The sequence below is a fragment of the Oncorhynchus kisutch genome, linkage group LG20, assembly GCF_002021735.2.
Source record: "Oncorhynchus kisutch isolate 150728-3 linkage group LG20, Okis_V2, whole genome shotgun sequence".
Lineage (NCBI taxonomy): Eukaryota > Metazoa > Chordata > Actinopteri > Salmoniformes > Salmonidae > Oncorhynchus > Oncorhynchus kisutch.
Window position 1 is genome coordinate 27,383,627 of NC_034193.2, and position 12,770 is coordinate 27,396,396.

At 41.8% G+C, this 12,770-nt stretch overlaps 1 protein-coding gene across 2 annotated transcripts in view; it reads right to left on the reverse strand.

Moving 5' to 3' along the window:
• The window catches only part of slc4a1b (solute carrier family 4 member 1b (Diego blood group)), a 38,272-nt gene extending 25,866 nt beyond the window's left edge, over positions 1 to 12,406 (reverse strand). Inside the window, exons 1-3 of one of the 2 annotated variants that reach the window (XM_031799858.1) lie at positions 12,330 to 12,406; positions 5,244 to 5,290; positions 2,390 to 2,570 (exon numbers count right to left, since the gene is read on the reverse strand). In XM_031799858.1, coding sequence (XP_031655718.1) covers positions 2,390 to 2,546 — 157 coding nt within the window. In that variant the 5' untranslated portion in view covers positions 2,547 to 2,570; positions 5,244 to 5,290; positions 12,330 to 12,406. Of the gene's footprint in view, positions 1 to 2,389; positions 2,571 to 5,243; positions 5,291 to 6,927; positions 7,326 to 12,329 lie in introns of those variants that run through there. The other variant, XM_031799859.1, reaches the window with a different exon arrangement.
• Between the last annotated feature and the right edge of the window lie 364 nt (positions 12,407 to 12,770).

Sequence of the window (12,770 nt, forward strand, 5' to 3'; positions counted from 1 at the left end):
ATGGTTCACGTCAGGCAATGCTTCTTGTGAATAGCAAATTCAAATTTTGTGAGTGTTTTTTATGGGGCAGGGCAGCTCTAACCAACATCTCCAATCTCGTCTCATTAATTGGACTCCAGGTTAGCTGACTCCTGACTCCAATGAGCTTTTGGAGAAGTCATTAGCCTAGGGGTTCACATACTTTTTCCAACCTACACTGTGAATGTTTAAATGATGTATTCAATATAGACAAGAAAAATACAATAATTTGTGTGTTATTAGTTTAAGCACACTGTGTTTGTCTATTGTTGTGACTTAGATGAAGATCAGATCAAATTGTATGACCCAGAAATCCAGGTAATTCCAAAAGGTTCACATACTTTTTCTTGACACTGTATTTTTGTATTACAGTAAACAGCATAAAGTTAAGGCTATCTTACAAATGAATGTAACAGTATTTTTTCAACCTTAAAATGTGTAACACATCCATGGCTACATTTTGAGTTTAGTTTACTGTAACTAGTATAAATCTCTTCCTACTTAATCATAGAAAGCATTAATGTTCAAGATAGCATGCAAAGGTCGCAAGTTGTGGAGATCTTCACACTTGCTGTAATAATCTGTGCAGAATCTTGTTGATCACTTGCACTATGTACTTTTCTTTCACCCCAATTGGTAGTTACAGTTTTGTCCCATTGCTGCAACTCACGTACGGACTCGGGAGAGGCGAAGGTCGAGAGCCATGCATTTTCCGAAACACGACCCCGCCAAGTTGCACTGCTTCTTGACACACTGCTCGCTTAACCCGGAACCCAGCTTCACCAATGTGTCGGAGCAAACACCGTACCAGCTGGCGACCAAAGTCAGCGTGCATGCGCCTGGCCCGCCGCAAGGAGTCACTGGAGTGCAATGGGACAAGGACATCCCGGCCAGCCAAACCCATCCCTAACCCAGACGACGCTGGGCCAATTGTGCGCCGCCTCATGGGTCTCCCGGTCGCGACCGGCTGCGAAACAGCCTGGGATCAAACCCAGGTCTGTAGTGACGCCTTAGACCGCTGCGCCACTCAGGAGGCGCTGCAATATGTACTTTTAATGTAATCTCAACTGCAATCCAGGTTATTTGGCTGTGCTATTTGATGAAACAGAGTGATAACGCATTAAGTTGTTGTATAAATATAACATATCTGACATTGTATTGCCATTTGAACTTTGTTGTGCTTTTAAATGGTTGAAAGCGCAGATAAGACATTTAGATGACACCTAAACTAAAAAGCAGATATTGTTTTTCCATTGGAATTTAGTTGTGCTTTTAGATGTTTGAAAGCATATTGATAACATATTGGGAATTTACAAAATTTCTGGCTGTCTTTTTGAGTCGGTGAATAATGGTTGAAATCTCAGTCAACATCTCAACCAAATATTACCCAAACGTCCACTTTGAAATGACGGGGCGTGCCCAGTTGGCAGGCTTTTCAGTCCATTCTATTCTATTCTATTCCATTCAAATTCAAATAAATTCCATTCAGATAAGTAATACTTCTATGAGAGAAGGAGGAAGAACACATTTGAAAACTATTGGAATTGGACCATTTCCTCCATTCAACTCTATACTTGGTCGTGTTCCCAAATGTTTTTGGCCAGTGACCCCATTTTATGGTATGGTTTGAACGCATTTGAAAACTATTGGAATTGGACCATTTCCTCCATTCAACTCTATACTTGGTCGTGTTCCCAAATGTTTTTGGCCAGTGACCCCATTTTATGGTATGGTTTGAAGTGACTGAAATGCATCAGAAAGGTATTAGGAAGTTCAGAAGATTATCAGGCAAGAATTGTGCATGACATTCTGTGTAGAAAAGAACACCATCATCGCTTTCAATTATGATGTTCTTTCCCCCCCCAGAGTCTGTGTGGCTTGTGAGCATTGTAATAGCTTATAGCTTTAACCGTTCACAAGTTAGAGCGACATTTGTAGGAAGTAAACAGAAACCGCTTTGTTTGTCACGACCTGTTCAGCGGATATCGAAGGTTACTCACATCACAATGGTTCTATGAACCAAGCAGCAATTTTTCTCCAGAGTTTCTCTCGTGACCCTATTTTCAAATCAAGCAACCTACATAGGGTTGCAACCCTTAGTTTGTAAACGCTGCATTAGGGCATGCAACGGAAAACGTCTTAAAACATTTCAGAACTTAAAATGACAATTAGCATTTCTCATTGGACAAGCCCAAGTAGTTCCTCCCTGTTTCAGTACATTTTCTTCAGTTTGGTGCCTTAATGAACACAACCATGGGACAAAACACGAGGTTCTACCTGGACTAAGAAATGTTCATTTTTCGATTTCCATTGCAAAGCGTTTCAAAACATTTCCTACTGTGTACGCTAATAAACACGGCCCTGTTCTGACCTGTGTTCATGGTGCGGCGCAGCTGGATGAGGCTCTTGAAGGTGAGGTAGGAGATATGTGAGGGTCCCCAACCCCCGGCCTCGGGGTCGTAGCTCTCCTCATAGCCCACCCATCGGCCCGTCTCCTGCCAGCCCTGTTGGTTCTGCTGGTCATTCATCAGCTCGGTCAGCTCCACGTAGGCCTGCATGGGGAGACACAAGATACTGGCAGTGTGGAATTGAGAGGGATCGCATGGGGACTAAATGAGTTCCCAAAGTAACACACATTTTGTCTCCCAATTGTTTTTGCTTAATTCTCCAGCATGTATCAATGTAAATATATATGGACAGATGAAGTAATATATCAGTATGCATATGGAAGACACAGGACCCTGATGCAGCCAAACTCATTTGAAATAATCCATAATGCCCGATATCGTTGTTACCCTTGTGGCAATACCGGTGCATTTGAAAGAATGTGGCTACACTAATGCAGGTGGTTCAAACACCCACAGCCATTCATCATTGGGTTGGGTTGGCGCCCCCCCTTGGGTTGTGCCGTGGCGGAGATCTTTGTGGGCTATACTCGGCCTTGTCTCATGATGGTAAGTTGGTGGTTGAAGATATCCCTCTAGTGGTGTGGGGGCTGTGCTTTGGCAAAGTGGGTGGGGTTATATCCTTCCTGTTTGGCCCTGTCCGGGGGTGCCATCGGATGGGGCCACAGTGTCTCCTGACCCCTCCTGTCTCAGCCTCCAGTATTTATGCTGCAGTAGTTTATGTGTCGGGGGGCTAGGGTCAGTTTGTTATATCTGGAGTACTTCTCCTGTCCTATCCGGTGTCCTGTGTGAATTTAAGTATGCTCTCTCTAATTCTCTCTTTCTCTCTTCCTTTCTCTCTCTCGGAGGACCTGAGCCCTAGGACCATGCCTCAGGACTACCTGACATGATGACTCCTTGCTGTCCCCAGTCCACCTGGCCGTGCTGCTGCTCCAGTTTCAACTGTTCTGCCTGTGATTATTATTTATTTGACCATGCTGGTAATTTATGAACATTTGAACATCTTGGCCATGTTCTGTTATAATCTCCACAGCCAGAAGAGGACTGGTCACCCTACATAGCCTGGTTCCTCTCTAGGTTTCTTCCTAGGTTTTGGCCTTTCTAGGGAGTTTTTCCTAGCCACCGTGCTTCTACACCTGCATTGCTTGCTGTTTTGGGTTTTAGGCTGGGTTTCTGTACAGCACTTTGAGATATCAGCTGATGTATGAAGGGCTATATAAATACATTTGATTTGATTTTGATTTGATCATTGTGCTTTCACCTTATTCAAGCAAGCAGGTGTACTTGAACATGATTTAGCAGTTTCACCAAAAGGCTGATTCAGGTGTGTCATGATTGACATTAGAAGCAATGACCTCTCTATCAACTTTTGCATATTCACTCCTGCATACTGCACACATACAGATCTACAAGGCATGTAGTGAGGGTGGGGTGATGTCGGTCGCCAAGGCACCGACATGCTCGGCTGGTTGCCACAACGAGGGAGGCCGGGTGAAGCTGGTGTCTACAGCGTAAACATGGTGGCGGTAGCCCCCGTCTGCAGTGTTTGTGTCCACTGGTTGTTTTCGGTGTCGGTGTGGAGGTGACAGATTAACTGGCTGTGTTTGGAGTGTCAATAAATGGCGTGTGGCAGAGTGTGTGTGGGTACAAGAGTTTCAAAGGACAGTAGTGTGTGTTTGTTTGTGTGTATGTCTTTCCTATGTATGAATACATTATCAATGGTGACAATCAGTTTGGTGACAACGGTGGCAGCTATGACATAGTGGTGGCAGCTATGATATAATGTATGTGTGAGGGGGGAGGGTGTGTGTGCAACGGGGTTGAAGTTTGTTTTGGTTCTTGAATGAACCCTCCTACCCCTGCCAGTCACAAGTGTACCTCAATTTAATTAAGTGCATTTCAGGGTATCCACTAATGGTTGTAAAGGCTGTTAGGCCATGGAAGGACAGGAGCGGATACCATGGTGTAGCTGAAACGGAGACGTTTAATTGTGAACATACGTTCTATGTAGGTCTGTCAAATGATTAAAACATTTAATTGAGTTAATCGCAGAATTTGCTATGATTAATTAATTATTGGGAGGGATATCTTCAACCGCCAATTATTAATTAAGTGAGCTGTAATGTAAGATTTTTTATACAAAAAACCATTACAATAATATTGTCGTCCTGATTTGTCTAATGTAACGGTAAGCTAAACGAGGTAAATTGAGAAATCACACTTTCTTTAACCTCAATGTCAAAGCATGTGGCTTAGTATTGGCAATAGGAAAGGTTATGTATGTGTAAATCCCCACTGTTGTATGTGTGTGTGCTGTTCTGCCTCTAATTGAGGGTCTGTATGCATGTATGAACTACACTATTGATAAGCTGCACTTCAATGGCTTTTAACTCTTCCCACCGACGGCTGAGTCTATCACATCAACTGTATCAGAAACAGAATATCTCCATCAGATTATTGCTCAGCATGTTGCAGGTGTCTTAATGCTGCGGCACAAGGTCCTAGCCTTAAAACACAGAGAGACCGTTTCCAGACACTGATTCAGCCTAGTCCAAGACTAAAATAAATGTTCAATGGAGATTCTCCATTTAAAAGTGGTTCTTAGTCCAAGGCCAGGCTTGGAAACCATTTCTGAAATGTATTGTAGCAAAAAGGGGGACATAGTAGATTGAATGGAGAACTCTATTTTCCCAGGGGTGGACAGCACGGGCAGCACAAAACACAGTATTAACACACTTCGAAATCAGTATAAAGTATATATCAGTATATATATACAGTATAAAGTATATACTGTAGAAACGTGTTGGCGGGACCACTTACCTGGCAGTCTCCCCTGGGGTTGGCGTTGGTGTTAACGTTCAACGCAGCTGGAAAATAGAAAGGAGGCTCTGATAAGCATTGTACAAAACCGTTCCTACTTCTGTCTATACAATACATCGTTGTCCGATCATCGTTGTCTGATTGATACACTTTACACATGAATATGAACATTCTCAACAGTATCCTCTAACGACTAGATCCCTGCCTAAATGCCTAAATGCATTTTGGTTGAAGACATTCAAGTATAGAGAGAAGTTGTTTTTCAACCATAATTATAATTTCCCCAAATCCACTACAGGCTTGCTGGCCAGATTTGGATTGTGGGCTATAAATTTGCTAGCCCTGCTATACAGTTTATTAAGTACTGTGCAACTGAATGAAATACAGTGAATCTACAGAGAATTCAGAAATACTTTTTCCACATTTTGTTACATTACAGCCCTATTCTAAAATAAAAATAAAATCCCTCATCAATATATACACAATACATCATAGACAAAGTGAAAACAGGTTTGTTGAATTATTTGCACCCCTATTAAATTAAATAATCTATTAACATACATTTAGAAATGTCCTTGTTTTTGAAAGAAAAGCAATTTTTTGGTCCATTAAAATAACATCAAATTGATCAGAAATACAGTGTAGACATTGTTAATGTTGTAAATGACTATTGTAGCTGGAAACGGCAGATTTTTTATGGAATATCTACATAGGCGTACAGAGGCCCATTATTAGCAACCATCACTCCCGTGATCCAATGTCACGTTATGTTAGCTAATCCAAGTTTATAATTTTAAAAGGCTAATTGATCATTAGAAAACCCTTTTGCAATTATGTCAGCACAGCTGAAAACTGTTGTTCTGATTAAAGAAGCAATAAACCTTCTTTAGACGTGTTGAGTATCTGGAGCATCAGCATCTGCGGTTGTGAGGCTGGTTGGAGGTAATGCCAAATTCTCTAAAATTACTTTGGAGGCGGCTTATGGTAGAGAAATGAACATTTAATTCTCTGGCCACAGCTCTGATGGACATTCCTGCAGTCAGTACTACAATTGTGTGTTCCCTCAAAACTTGAGACATCTGTGGCATTGTGTTGTGTGACAAAACTATGCATTTACAGTGTCCTTTTACTGTCCCCAGCACAAGGTGCACCTGTGTAATGATCATGCTGTTTAATCAGCTTCTTGATATGCCACACCTGTCAGGTGGGTGGATTATCTTGGCAAAGGAGAAATGCTCACTAACAGGGATGTAAAAAAAAAATGTTCACAACATTTGAGAGAAATAAGCTTTTTGTATGTATGGAACATTTCTGGGATCTTTTATTTCAGCTCATGAAACATGGGACCAACACTACACGTTGCTTCTATATTTTTGTTCAGTGTATTTAACAGATTTGCACAAAAATGTGAATTCATGTTAGGATTCTGCCCTTATTGATTGAATGAGTGGGTACACAGTGGAGTCCGAAATGATTTACACCCTTGATAAAGATGAGCAAAAATAACTGTGTAAAATAAAAATAAAAACAAGTACTGAGCTATATTGTATGCTCTAAACACTTTGGAAATTATTTTCTGTAGTACTAATACAATTTCTCAGATAAAAATATTTTGTTTACCAAGTAATATCATTTGTTCTAAAAAAGGTAAGGGTAAAAATGATTGACACCCCTTTTTCAATACCTTTCAATAATGGCCCTGAGTCTTCCTTTAAAATGTTTTATGGGTGGTAGAACACATTGGGAGGGATCGAGACCATTCCTCCATACAGAATCCTTCCAGATCCTTGATATCCTTCGTCTGCGCTTATGGAGGGGACTGCCCTCTTCAATTCAAACCACAGGTTTTCAAGTCCGGAGACCGAGATGGCTATTGCATTTCTTTATAGATTTTGATGGCTTGCTGGAAGAACCACTTGTGGTCAAGTAAACAGGTTTTGAGCAGAAATGTCCTGGTACTGGGTAAAGTTCATGTTACCACTGGTGTGCGTGGTCAAGGAGCTCTTTATTCCTGCTCATGAACGTATGAGTGCATGTCTATATGTGTTCCTGTGGTCCTGTCTTCCTTGTTACATAAAGTCTGTTGTGGCCTGTCACAGCATCCACAAATCTCTGACGGGAGCTGAGGATAGAAGTTGTCTGTGATAACAGCATGGATTATTTCCAAAACAGAGGTAGTAAAGGGTAGTAGAGAGTCAGATTAGGCAGACTAGACAGGTGTGTGTGTGTCAAGGTTATTATCGTAAACTAAAACTGAAACTAAAATGAAAACGAATCATGAAAAAACGATTTAGTAAATAATTAATAAACCCGATTGAAAAAAACAAAATTACACTGAAACTATTATCTTTGACTCCAAAATTAACTAAAATAAAATAAAAACCATATGAATTATGTTTTTTTAGAGGGGGGGTGTGGGGGGGCAAAAATCACTGGTTGAATCAACGTTGTTTCTACGTCATTTCAATCAAATTATGTTGAACCAATGTGGAATGGACATTGAATTGACATCTATGCCCATTCTTTTTTATTTTCCAATGGGGTTTGAATCTGGCGGGTCACATAATTTAAAGGTAGACTCAGTGAGATGACGTTGCCATGAGCAGCACCGCAGATATTGGGCTCGTTTGAGTGGTAAAGCAAACGACTGTAGACGAAAGTGGAGGAGTGAAGTCGCGGGAGGTGCATCTGAGACAGCTGAAAGTCGCACACTAATGTGGTTTTCCAACAGCAAGGCTCAGATCAACATGGCAGTGTTGCCATTGTTTATAAAAGGTTTTCTTTATAATGTTGAAATAAACATGTATCTTACTCCCATATCACACACTCAAAAACTCATAATACAATATTTTGTGTGTACATTGTACAATCTCTTAGTGAGATAGAGCCTCAAATATCACATTAATTTGTCTACATCCACTGTACCCATAAATCGTAGCAAATTGGTTCCCATTTCAGTCATATCTTTGGTCCAGTTCGCATGGGTCAAATCAAATAAATCAAATGTTATTTGCCACATGCACCGAATACAACAGATGTAGACCTTACAGTGAAATGCTTACTACAAGCCCTTAACCAACAACGCTGTTTTATGAAAATACGTTTAAAAAAAGTCAGAGATAAAAAAACAAATAATTACAGATTAGCAGTAAATAACAATAGCGGGGCTATTTGCAGTTGCCATACCAGGTAGTGATGCAACCAGTGTTCTCGATGGTGCAGCTGTAAAAACTTTTGAGGATCTGAGGACCCATGCCAAATCTTTTCAGTCTCCTGAGGGGGAATAGGTTTTGTCGTGCCCTCTTCACAACTGTCTTGGCATGCTTGGACCATGTTAGTTTGTTGGTGATGTGGACACCAAGGAACTTGAAGCTCTCAACCTGCTCCACTGCAACCCGGTCGCTGAGAATTGGGCGTGCTCTGTCCTCCTTTTCCTGTAGACCACAATCATCTCCTTTGTCTTGATCACGTTATGGAAGAGGTTGTTGTCCTTGCACCACACGGCCAGGTCTCTGACCTCCTCCCTAAAGGCTGTCTCATCATTGTCGGTGATCAGGCCTACCACTGTTGTGTCATAAGCAAACTTAATGATGGTGTTAGAGTCATGCCTGGCCGTGCAGACATGAGTGAACAGGGAGTACAGGAGGGGTCTGAGCACGTACCCCTGAGGGGCCCCTGTGTTGAGGATCACAGTGGCGGGTGTGTTGTTTCCTATCCTTACCACCTGGGGGCGGCCCGTCATGAAGGCCAGGATCCAGTTGCAGAGGGAGGTGTTAAGTCCCGGGGGCTTTTTCTTAGTGATGAGCTTTGAGGGCACTATGGTGTTGAACGCTGAGCTGTAGTCAATGAATAGCATTCTCACATAGGTGTTCCTTTTGTCCAGGTGTGAAAGGGTAGTGTGGAGTGCAATAGAAATTGCATCATATATGGATCTGTTGGGGTGGTATGCAAATTGGAGTGGGTCTAGGGTTTCTGGGATAATGGTGTTGATGTGAGCCATGACCCACCTTTCAAAGCATTTCAGGGCTACAGATGTGAGTGCTACGGGTCAATAGTCATTTAATACATGTTACCTTAAGGTTCTTGGGCACAGGGACTATGGTGGTCTGCTTGAAACATGTTGGTATGACAGACTCAGACAGGGAGAAGTTGAAAATGTCAGTGAAGATACTTGCCAGTTGGTCAGCGCACCCTCGGAGTACACATCCTGGTAATCCATCTGGCCCTGCGGCCTTGTGAATGTTGAGCTGTTTAAAGGTTTTACTCACATTGGCTGCGGAGAGCGTGATCACACAGTTATCTGGAACAGCTGATGCTCTCATGCATGTTTCAATGTTACTTACCTCGAAGCTAGCATAAAAGTTATTTTGCTTGTCTGGTAGCCTAATGTCACTGGGCAGCTCTCAGCTGTGCTTCCCTTTGTAGTCTGTGATAGTTTGCAAGCCTGCAACATCCAACGAGCATCGGAGCCGGTGTAGGACAATGTGATCTTAGTCCTGTATTGACGCTTTGCCTGTTTGATGGTTTGTCGGAGGGCATAGCGGGATTTCTTATAAGCTTCCGGGTTAGAGTCACGCTCCTTGAAAGAGGCAGCTCTACCTTTTAGTTCAGTGGGGATGTTGCAATGAGTGAGCTTCTGGTTGGGGTATGTACGTACAGTCACTGTGGGGACAACGTCATCGATGCACTTATTGATGAAGCCAGTGACTGATGTGGTGTACTCCTCAATGCCATCGGAAGAATCCCGGAACATATTTCAGTGTGTGCTAGCAAAACAGTCCTGTAGTTTAGCATCTGCTTCATTTGATCACTTTTTTTTACAGACCGAATCACTGGTGCTTCCTGCTTTAATTTTTGCTTGTAAACGGGAATCAGGAGGATAGAATTATGGTCAGATTTGCCAAGTAGAGGGCGAGGGCGAGCTTTGTAGGCGTCTCTGTGTGTGGAGTAAAGGTGGTCCTGAATTGTTTTCCCTCTGGTTGCACATTTAACATGCTGAGGTAAAACTATTTAAGTTTCCTGCATTAAAGTCCCCCACCACTAGGAGCACCGCCTCTGGATGAGTGTTTTCCTGTATACAGCTCATTGAGTGCAGTTTTAGTGCCAGCATCGGTCTGTGGTGGTATGTAGACAGCTACGAAAAATACAGATGAAAACTCTCTAGTTAGATAGTGTGGTCTACAGCTTATCATGAGATACTCTACCTCAGGCAAGCAAAACTTCGAGACTACCTTATATACCGTGCACCAGCTGTTGTTTACATATATGTATAGACCTCCAACCCGTGTCTTACCAGAGGCTGCTGTTCTATCCTGCGGATAGAGAGTATAACCTGTCAGCTATATGTTCTTAATGTCGTCGTTCAGCCACAACTCGTGAAACATGAGATATTACAGTTTTTAATGTACCGTTGGTAGGATTTACATGCTTTCAGTTTGTCCCATTTATTTTCCAGCAATTGAACGTTAGCTATCAGGACTGAAGGCAAAAGCAAATTAGCCACTCGTCACCTGATCCTAACAAGGCACCCTGAACGTTTTCCTCCAAATCTCAGTTTCCTTCTCCACCGAATGATGGGGATCTGGACCTGGTCGGTTGTCTGTAGTATATCCCTCCCGTCCGACTCATTGAAGAAAAACTCTTTGTCTAATCTGAGGTGAGTAATCGCAGTTCTGATGTCCAGAAGCTCTTTTCGGTAGCAGTAACATTATGTACAAAACAAGTTATGAACTTCGCAAAAAAAAAAAGGAGCATGGTTGGTTAAGAGCCCATAAAACAGCAGCCAACTCCCCCCCCCCCCCCCCCCCTTATGATTGTTGACATTGGAGCCTCCCAATATGCAAGTGACAACTGCAGGATGAAGTTGATGAAGAGCAACTACAGAAACTTGCGGTCGACTGCAGTCGAAACTTCATGACCATTGATCACATGGTTTTTGACAATTTTTTGCCCTAGAACAACACACTTTGAATGACTTGACAAAATGTATCTGCTTGAACGAGCGCAATGACATGTGCACGATGTAAAACTTTGCTCTCATACAGTCATACGGAGTATCTACGAATGTACATGGGTGTGCTTCACACTGCTACAATGTGGTAGATACGGGACCAAAACGCTCCTGGTTTTTGCAGTACCACTACTGTTTACTTCGTGCATCTACGTCATCTCGCTGAGTCTACCTTTAAACCTAACCTAACCTTTGACCTGACCCATCATCTTATGCATTACTGCCCCACAGTGGCAAGAACTGACATCCCCAAAAACACATAAAAGTAAAAACATTTTTTTTTTAATAAATAAAAAATATTAAAGTGGATCTGAAAACGAACTGAAAATAAACCAAATGTCAAATAACATTCTTAAAACTAATAGAAATTATAATGAATATTAAAACACTAAACTATAATAACCTTGGTGTGTGTGTGTGTGTGTGTGTGTGTGTGTGTGTGTGTGTGTGTGTGTGTGGGTGTGGGTGTGGGTGTGGGTGTGGGTGTGGGTGTGGGTGTGGGTGTGGGTGTGGGTGGGTGGGTGGGTGGGTGTCTGTGTAGATGTATACAAATTGATCCAGCATGAGTTTTGTATGGATAACCAATGGAAATATACACAGTGCAAATGAGGTGGAAAACGACTAGCATCTCAGATCTCAACTTCCAAACACAGTACAAATACAATGATTGCCACTGAAATATATATTTGTACAACGATCAAACTTATTTTGGACAGTTTTTTTAACTAACAAAGTGACAATTGAATTTATATAATGTAAATAGTAAATGCATTGTTCCTATCCCTCTGTTACACCTTGAGAGCTTTCCTGTGGGTTCATTCATATAACTCTGTGAAATTGTATGTGGCGGTAAAAATGTTGCAGGATGGCAATGATAAATAAGATAACAACCAGAGTTATAATACAAAAATGAACCATATTATGAACCAAATATTTTCGATTGAGTTAAAACATTTGCATTGTTGATCATTTCCGGCCAACATGCAGAATAATAATTTTTCATCTTGCACAATATTATTACAATAACTTAAAATACTATTTATAAGAGTAACGTTGATGGAAAAGCTTAAACGTACCTGCACCACAAACCAGCCAACCCGACCACTTTGACTAGCGACTGGCCCCCTCAATGCAAAAAAAGTGTGACTTTATAAACACCACCTCTTTATAATGTCTGTGACTGGGGCCTTAGAATGGGACACACACACACACACATACACACACACACACACACACACACACACACACACACACACACACACACACACACACACACACACACACACACACACACACACACACACACACACACACACACTCCACTCAGACTCTGAGCCAGTGTGTTCCCAATGTCAACCATAATATTGATAGTAAATACTGTCACTTGATAACCTCGGACCAGTCTGACTGTCTCACTATCCCGACCGTCATCTTATCATCATATTTATTGGCTATGTTTGGAATAAACAAAGGATAGGATTACACATATTTATTGGCTATGTTTGGAATAACCACCG